This window comes from Hibiscus syriacus, unplaced genomic scaffold (assembly GCF_006381635.1).
Source record: "Hibiscus syriacus cultivar Baekdansim isolate YM2019G1 unplaced genomic scaffold, ASM638163v2 tig00110187_pilon, whole genome shotgun sequence".
In the NCBI taxonomy this organism is placed as follows: domain Eukaryota; kingdom Viridiplantae; phylum Streptophyta; class Magnoliopsida; order Malvales; family Malvaceae; genus Hibiscus; species Hibiscus syriacus.
In genome coordinates, this window is record NW_024062618.1 from 3,206,877 (window position 1) to 3,216,317 (window position 9,441).

Genomic DNA, 9,441 nt, shown 5'->3' on the forward strand with positions numbered 1-9,441 from the left:
AGTGAATCTGAACATAATCCGTTGCTTTTAGATTACACTGATTATTGACTTGTATGAAAGATCAAAAAAAGAATGATAATTTATTGGTTTAGTTGTTACTTAATGCAAAAACGCCACCTAAATGTTAGGTAAGCTGTAACATATCTCAAAAGTCAATGTTCTTCATTCACTTCTTTTTCACCATTTTCACATCAAAACAGGAAGCCAGAAGAAGAAGAAAAAATTTGTTTATTCACCTTATTTATGCCTTGTTTGCTTTGAAACAGCTTTATTGGCAATGTCTGCAACAATAATTGGTGATGCCATGGCAGTATCAGCAGAAACTCAAGCCACATCGGGAAAACCTGAAGTTGATTCGGTGAAGTGCGATTGCTGCAGGCTGACCGAGGAGTGTACCCCGACGTATATCGAACATATACGAGAACGATATCAGGGTAAATGGATCTGCGGCCTCTGTACTGAAGCAGTGAAAGATGAGATTACAAGGACACAGAGGCTCATTAGTACTGAAGAAGCAATGGCCAGGCACATGAAGGTTTGGCAAGCGTTTGTGTCCTCGGGACCGCCTGCTGATCCTACGGTTCATCTCATATCTGCCATGAGAAGTATTCTCAGAAGGAGCTTGGATTGTCCGAGAGGTTTAAGATCAACCCCGAGTAGCCCTACGAGAAAAGTGGGTGAAATTCGGGGTCCAGGGCTTACTCTGTCCGAGAGTTGTTTCCCTACCCTCTCCGGTTGAAAGAGCTGTGCTGCTGTAAGACACAATTTTATGTCAAATATACCTCTTTCAGATCAACTCTACTCGTCTTTTCCAGTCGTGTAAAGCTTTTGTAGATTTATTTGTTGCATATTTCACTTCCTGGGAAATTTTATCTATGGGGCTAGCAATAGCATAAAATTAAGGCTCAACTAATTCACTTCTATGAACATCTTTATATTCTTTTAATTCGAATAATTATGTAAAACTTGAAAACATTTCAAGTACAATCTTTCCTGCCAACATCTTCGTCCGTCTCTGAATGGAAGCGATCGTGGACAGCTCTGCAGCGGCTAATGTACAGAGCCGACAGACACAAGATTCTGGAAATGGGAGCAGTGCATGCATGGCTGTTAAGTGAACAATAACAAGTACGACAGATCATCTTACTCTGTTTCTTTGTTTTTATGATAAAACAAAATTGATTGTAGTTTTAAGTCATAAATCACTTAAATTTATAATGTTAATTATATTGTGAATAAAAAATTTAATCATTAATTAAATTGTATTTTTTTTTATAATTTTAGTATTGAATATTAGTTGGTAATTGAATTTATTTAGTAATTAGATATAGGTTTCTCAATGATCAAGAATTACACTATAGATATAGAATAAGTCTTAACTTTTAAAAATATGATAAGAGAATTGTTTTGTCCAGATGTAATTCTTTTTTTGGATTTATGTTACTTTTGAGATTTCAGTTGTAGTTGTAGTAACGATTTTATAAGAATTATTAGAGTCTTTCTGGGATATATTAAGTTTTAATATGTAATATCGAACTATGAGATATATAAGATATTATATATTTATAATCTTCATTTGATTATTTATTTTTTCTCATTAAAAAAATAAACATGAAATATTACCATTATCTATTTTCCACTTATAAATTCTTAACAAAGTTTCAAAATAAATTTAATAAACAAAACCGCACCAAAACCATAGAAGAAGTTTTATGGATGGAAAAGTATAATGTAAAGGACAAAATCAGTCGGCATATAAAGACCAAACTACGATGCATATAAGATTTTGGATAAATTACACATGGTTTGAAAATGTTTTGAGTTCAAGTATTTTCATGTAAGATTTTGTATAAAGAACAAATGGTTTGCCTATAAAGTTTAATTGAATTGGAATCTAGTTCGAGTTTAAACTTCAATCGAACTAAATTTAAAAATATTTCGAGTTCAAGTATTTTCATGCCCTTGTCCCTCGACCTTCAAGTCTCTCGTTGGGGAAATTGTTTCTTTGGTTAAGGAAAGGGCTATTATTCTGTGCTTTACTCGTACAAGTGGAAATACAATGGCTGATGGTTCGGCAAAACAAGGGATTGGATGAATTCTTGTTGGACAGTTAGTGGAACTTGATTTTTTTAATAATATTTATGAGGTATTCTTTTTTTTCATCTGCTATCTAATGATGTATTCCTCAGTAAAGATACTAAAGAGTAGGAAGGGTTTTTTTTAATGAGATCTCCAATTTTTATTAAAATAATATTTTTTAGATTCGAATTGTGTTTCAATTTTTAACTTTAAATCGAGGTTGAAAACTTTAATTTTGTGAACTTTTGAATCGAGTTGATTTTTAATTTTGAGTTCGTATTAAACTCAACAATACTCAAGTATAACTTGATTGGTTTACAACCCTACTTATCTGCATTGGTTGTATGCTTTTTCATCAACTTTAAAACTTTATTCATTGATTTTTAGGCATCATTTCAAAAAAAAAATATTTAATTTTGATTAAATATTTTTTTTTATTTTTTAATAAAAACATCTTAATTCTTAATATTTTATTTTAGATTAAAATGAAAATCGTCAACTAATTAATAATTATTACATTAAAATAATAAATATAATTATCTTACATACCATCACACTAATGTAACAATACCATGTATAAGTGTCCTCAATCATTTGAGTTTTACGTTATTACATATAAACAGATAACACTTCTTTTGAATCAAACAAGTAACCTCAATTGAAAATGAAAAATTCTAAACTCAAACATCTACGTCTGTAAAATATATATGCATCGGAAATTGACAATAAAAATTCTAAATAAATATTACCTTATAACCACTCCTATATAAAAACGAAAACCAACCATTTGGTTTTTAATTGCAGGAACTGTCATCTTCATTAAACATGTTTGATTATGTACATGTAATGTAAACAAATTCTGACTAAATTAATGTCAGTCTAGATAACAACATAATTTAAAAATATTAAAATATTATTTTTATAAATAATAGTTAATATTGCAAGACAATACTTTTATATTTTCATACTTGATAATATTATAAAAACACGAAGAGAACGATGTGACAGAGCCAAAGTAATGTGCTTCTGTGATCAGAATTATTACAGCAGGTACATAAAGAGGAGTTCGAAGGATAGTTTAATGCTGCATGAAAATGGTTAATATGTGCTTTTACCATGTGCAGATTCCTAGCCAAAATTGATTCCTTGAGCCAGCGGTAACTCGTCCCCGTAATTTATTGTGCTGCAAAACATATTAAACACAGTTCATTCAGAATGTCGATGGAAGAAAACCCCAGTTTTGAAGCTAACCGAAACGATGAAATGAGGAAATGGACTTCGTATGTTTACCAGGTTGAGCGTCGCATATATTGTTTCCAAGAATCACTGCCGGCTTCACGACCCCCTCCTGTAGCCTTTTCGCCGCCAAAAGCACCACCAATTTCAGCCCCGTTGGTAGGAATGTTCACATTCACAATACCGGTGTCACTTCCTTGTGGCCTGCACATGAGATTGTCTATATTATCATTCCAAAGCCATATTAATTATCAAAAGTTTCTTGTTAATGGACATATTTTGATAATGGTAACAGGATTAACAAGTAACCGGATAGACAGACTCACCCGATCCATTTGAAAATGAATTCGGGTTTACGAGTGAAGATGGAACTGCTCAATCCTTGAGGAACAGAGTTGTTTATTTCAATTGCTTCCTTCAAAGTCTGCAAAATTAGAAGTTTCAGACGGCAGCTTGTTGTCAAAGTTCCCCTCGGACTCTATTATACCACCACCAGTAAGAATCTTTCCCCCCTGGAAGCAATCACAAGATAGAAAAATTTCAAGATAACCAAAATACAAAACAATGGATATTCTAACCAACTTGGGTTCTACGTTCATAAAACAAAACCATACATAAAGTCGGTTCATAAAGCTTCACACCGCAACACTGCGTAGAGAGTTTCAAGACTACCTCCAAACAGTGTTGAAAGTCAACAATACAAGAAAGTCGTCATTTGATTCTTTACCGACACCCAAAAACTATTTTATAGAAGATGGTAGAAACCTTAGACATGGGTTGAACAAGGTCTAGGAGTGAAAATGAAGAACACACCTGTGATTTGATCGTCTCTATTCCTTTCTCAAAGTTCTTCCTTGAAGTAGAAGTATGCAGTGGCCCAAGCAAGGTACCCTTTTCTAACGGGTCCCCTATTTTAACTTGTTTGTACACATCAAGTAGCTGGTCAACTACAGTCTGATATATATTTTCATGAAGAAGCTTCAATACAAACAAACAGAAAACTCAGCAGAAAAATCATTTGCAGGTTTCAATACCCAATATATATATATAGATATATATATATATATATATATATATATATATATATATATATATATATATATATCAAAGTCCAGAAGAAAATTCACGTAAATAACAAATACCAGTCTACGGCATGTGGTACATCGCTGACCAGCAGTACCCACAGCAGCAAATAGTACAGACCGAACAGCTAATGGTACGTCGGCATCATCCATGACAATTATTGCATTGTTTCCACTTAGTTCAAGCAAGCATTTACCAAATCTCTCATTTACTGTTTGTTGTACTTTTAAGCCCACCTGCAGTTAAATGTAAAATATAAATTAAAATCTAGGTGTAATGACAGTGTCTGTGTATCTAATAGATATGTAGAGAAAAGTTTTTGTTATTTGATATGAAAAAGGATCAAATTTGGAATGTTTCTTCAACAATTAGTAAACCGTAATTTCCTTTTACTTTCTTCAACAAGGATATACAATATCCTATCCTGTCATTCCAAATAAAATACATAATAACGTAATTCCATCAAATAGGCACGGGATAGAAGTACCTTTGAACTCCCTGTGAATGAAAGTAGATTAATGCGTGTATCTTTTGCAATTGCTTCCCCAATTTCAGCACCGCCACAAAATGATGTGAAAATTGCACTGGGTAAATTATTATTTTCCAAAACTCCAGCCACTAGCTTTGTCATTGCTATTGTGACCAGAGGAGTGGTTGGAGCACCTTTCCTACAATTCATGCCAGTTTTGAAGCACCGAGGTCGTAAGTTAATACATTAAAGAGAACCTTAATATGTTTAAAGCAAATTATGCCAACTAAAGAAGACATGGTTATTAAGCATAAATCATTTTAAGGAAGATTATGCAATTGGATTATAGAATATAAAGTGCTGATCAGCACGGCCAACACATCGATAGAAGTGAAATAATCAAAGAGTTCTCGTGATCTTTCACAAGTATAAATATCTCATTATAGCACTACAGAATTGAACCGATTTACAGTTTAATGGAAGGAATGAAGTACATGCAATTATTAGTGTGAAATAAAACAAAAGAATTTACTATCCCATGATTAGGAAGTTCCATCAAAGGGAACCAAGGACATAAAAGCCGTAAGTAAATACCAAATGCAAATTCAAAAATGAAAAGGATAAACAGGAATTTTTAATCCAGAAAAAATGCATAGTACTTGATATACTGGAATTTAAAATTAATTAGAAAAGGCATAATGGATACACTAAGAATATATATCATCGTAGGGGTTCAAATAATCCCGAAAAAAGTGGAAACATAATCATTGAGAAAACTTTGACATCAAGCCTTACCAGACAACGCAGTTTCCACACACCAGTGCAATGCAGGCATTCCATCCTACACAATGCAAAAATTGTAAATAGAATAGCTATCAAAATATTTATAGCAAGGTAAGTTATTAGTTTGATACAATGCCTACCATAAACAAATTCTTTATAGGAAGATCAATTATCTAAAATTGTGGTCCATAGATATGAATCCAGTTGAATAAAATCCCAGAAGCAACAAAATCAAGAAACATAAAAATAATAAGAGTTATTAAAGTATCAGTTGTGTCAAAAAAGTTTAAGCTTCTCTGCAACGACAATGGCAAGTGCATAAATAAAGGAAATGCTACTTACCAAGAACAGCGCATGGGAAGTTAAATGCCGTAATTACACCAACAATTCCGAGGGGATTCCACATCTGTCCCCAGAATACAAGAGCAAAATATAAATTTTCTTCTCAGACATGATCTAGGAATCTATGTTAAAAATGTTTAAACCAGTAGCTCACCTCCAACATCATGTGATTTGGACCTGTTAGAATACAAGAGCAAAATATAAATTTTCTTCTCAGACATGATCTAGGAATCTATGTTAAAAATGTTTAAACCAGTAGCTCACCTCCAACATCATGTGATTTGGACCTGTTAGCAAAAGAACCAATCATTTTAGTATGAATTCCTATCATCTATATTAACGTACATATGTATTACTTGACTAAATTTTACAGTATCAATAGAATTTTTATACTTTTTATACTATATTTAATACAAAATCCAAACTGATGAAGGTAATTATAAGAAAATGCCAACAGCAGTAAACATGCAAATTTAAACATTCCAGCAAAATTTATAAACTTTGGTAATCACAAGATCATAAACAGAACTCAAGCCATCCAGAAACCAACCATAAGAAGATGTATAAAGTAGTGATGACTAATGGACTTATGCACTTACGTTCTGAAGGTATTACCGATCCATTCAATTGCCGGCTCAACCCCACAGCAAAATCACACATGTCAATGATTTCCTGCAAGATTAGCATTTAACAAAAGTAAAGATGAAGAAACTACAGATATAGTTAGTGTGTTTGTCAAGCATTTTTACAGATTTGTATAATGAACCAGTAAAACGACAGAATAGACCCACTAAATAAAAAAAGTTATAGGAATGTCACATCATGAAAGCTAACACAGGACAAAATGACAACAAAATCGTATAACATGTGGCAGACTAACAATGTTGCACCTGCGTTTCATGGAAAATTTCATGATCTCCTTCAATAATGTTATTGACAAAAGAAAATGGAGAGTGCTTGCTGTAAAAGAGAAATATCTTAAATTAACACCGTTACAAGATTTGGTGAACTCAAACTACATACATTGAAAACCTCAAGTCTTGAAGAAAGGTCTTCTTGCTGCATTGCTTTGACTATTAATACACAAAATTTTAATTTATTTATTTTCCAGATAATAGATATTGACAGACTCCTAATACAAAGTACCTCTTGATTCATGTGAAGATTCAAGAAATGTTTAAACTAACTCAACCAAATGCTATATTGCTAGAGAAGCCAAGACCGCTAACATGTAGTTCAATATGGGCCACCTTATAAAATATTAAATGCAAAGAATCAATGTGATAACAGTGGCAGAGCTCCATAACATACTTGAACTTCCCCAATTCCTTCAGGAAGAATTTTTCCCATCTCAAGAGAAACAAGGCGGCCAAGTTGCTGTAGTTTGGATCTTAATGCATCACCTATTTGCCGAACAATGTCGCCTCTCTTAGGGGCTGGAACCTGAAACAATAAACACAGCATAAGAGGCTCAGAGAAGTAAAAATGGCATCAAGAAATGTAAATCTTCCATCCAATTGTAGAGCACGGTATCCGTTCATCTTACTTGCATCCAAATCTTTGCTGCTTCACTGCAAGCTTGCATCCCTTCCTCATAATCTTGGATGGAACCCTCACAGACGTCTGCAATTTTCTGTATAAGCAACATTGGAATTACACTAACTTTATACGAGTGACGAAATTAATAGTTTCCAAATGCATGGATCAAGTAGATTTGATACTCAGTTACTAGCAATTGTGTTTATAAAACATTACTAAACTAGGCAAATGAATAAGCAAAAATAAGAGAACCTGCAACATTGAAGTAAAAGATTAAAAAAAATCAACTATTTCAGACAGAAAGTGAATTAGTGTAAAAGAAACTGAAACCAAAGTATACTTTCACTCTATAGAAGCACCAGAAACACAAGGTCTTAACTTTGACATTATTTTATTGATTTTTAAATTCCGTATATGCTAGTTTTTCAGATGGGCAAATCCATCAATGATTCATGATCAGTCTCACAACAATTAATGATAAAACCATCTAGTATGAATAAAACATTCATAAAATAAGAACCTGATTATTAGCAGGATTAACAGTGGAAATCGTAGGGCCATTTCCTTTCCAAATGCCATTCACAAAACAACCCAAATTGCTAGAACTCAATCCAATCTCACTCAAGAACTCGTACTCTTTCCTTGAAAAACCCATCTCTGCAATTACACATACAAAAAGTTGAAGGGGGATAAAAAGAAGCTCCCTTAAAAATCTAACCGAAATAAAAAAAAAACCCAAAAACAGAAGTAACAAAGGCAAGATTTTGAGTGTTCAGGACACCCTTTTGATGATTCATCAAGAATTTGGCATCTTTTACCTTGGTTTCTGAGAGTTTTTTCTTGAGTACCAAACAGAAGGGAGAAGAGAAAATCTCAAAGTTAAAGAAGGGTACAGGTTGATGTGGATAGAATATAGAGACAGGGTAGCTGAAGTAGAGAACAGACATATACTGAGGTTTAGGCCTATGAGAGACGTGACGTGTGGGGGATGTACATACAAGATGAGATGAGATGAGATGAGATGAGATGAGATGTGATGAGATGATTAATTTTGTCCATACCACGTAATGGATATTAACTTATTAAGTGTTGTTTTTGGTTTTTTGATGAGCTGCCTCTCCCTCAGCCCTCATCTCATTGTTTTCTTTATTTTATAACACATAGCTATCTTGTCCTGTACTCAAAATCGAAATTAGTTTTTTTAATACTGAAATATGATTTTGAATTTATCGGTATTTAATTTGTCTAAGATATTAGATTTTTTAATCAATATTAAAATTTTAAATTTTGATTATTATATATGAAATAATTTAGATTAGAAGAGTCATCTTAATAATATGTCTCTGTAAAATTCAATCTATAATAATTAATTAATAAATTAAATATCAATAATTAGTTATAAAATATATGATCTTAAATTGTAAGATAAATTTTATTGGTAATCTTTAAAATTTTAAGACAATCATTGATTTTCTAATTTTTTTATTATAATTATTAAATTTTAAATTTATTTTAATTATAATTATTACCTGACGTAGTAGTATATTTACCTATTATTTTATCATCATTAATCTTAAAAGATTGACGTCTAATCAATAGATTCAACTAATTTAATTTGTTATATAAGAATATTTTTAATCATAATATAAATTATAAAATAATAGAAAAATATGATTTTATTATAATTTTATAACATCAATTAAAATATATTAAATTTAAAATATTATTTATAATGTATGTTATAAATATAGAAAATGATGTATAAAAATCAAACTAAATTAATTATAACATAAATTAAAAAATATAAACTATAAAATTAATTAAAATATATATTCATGTTTGAGTTTAATATATCAAATAATAAAATATGAAATAAATAATATTAATCATAAAGTAAAATATAAAATAAT

At 31.6% G+C, this 9,441-nt stretch overlaps 2 protein-coding genes across 2 annotated transcripts; one reads left to right on the forward strand and one right to left on the reverse strand.

The window, feature by feature from the left end:
- The first annotated feature begins 262 nt into the window (after positions 1 to 262).
- Positions 263 to 748, forward strand: LOC120217772. Its single transcript, XM_039214851.1, has one exon. It carries the CDS (start codon positions 278 to 280, stop codon positions 737 to 739), a length of 462 nt encoding a protein of 153 aa, XP_039070782.1. The 5' UTR covers positions 263 to 277; the 3' UTR covers positions 740 to 748.
- Positions 749 to 3,017: 2,269 nt separating this feature from the next.
- On the reverse strand, positions 3,018 to 8,453 carry LOC120217774 (aldehyde dehydrogenase family 7 member B4-like). Its single transcript, XM_039214852.1, is given in 15 exon segments — positions 3,018 to 3,262; positions 3,370 to 3,519; positions 3,642 to 3,749; positions 3,751 to 3,827; positions 4,129 to 4,293; positions 4,458 to 4,634; positions 4,886 to 5,066; positions 5,663 to 5,708; positions 5,993 to 6,056; positions 6,257 to 6,279; positions 6,592 to 6,664; positions 7,304 to 7,435; positions 7,539 to 7,625; positions 8,052 to 8,188; positions 8,350 to 8,453. Coding segments are annotated over 14 exon segments (1,473 nt in total). The 5' UTR covers positions 8,187 to 8,188; positions 8,350 to 8,453; the 3' UTR covers positions 3,018 to 3,207.
- Between the last annotated feature and the right edge of the window lie 988 nt (positions 8,454 to 9,441).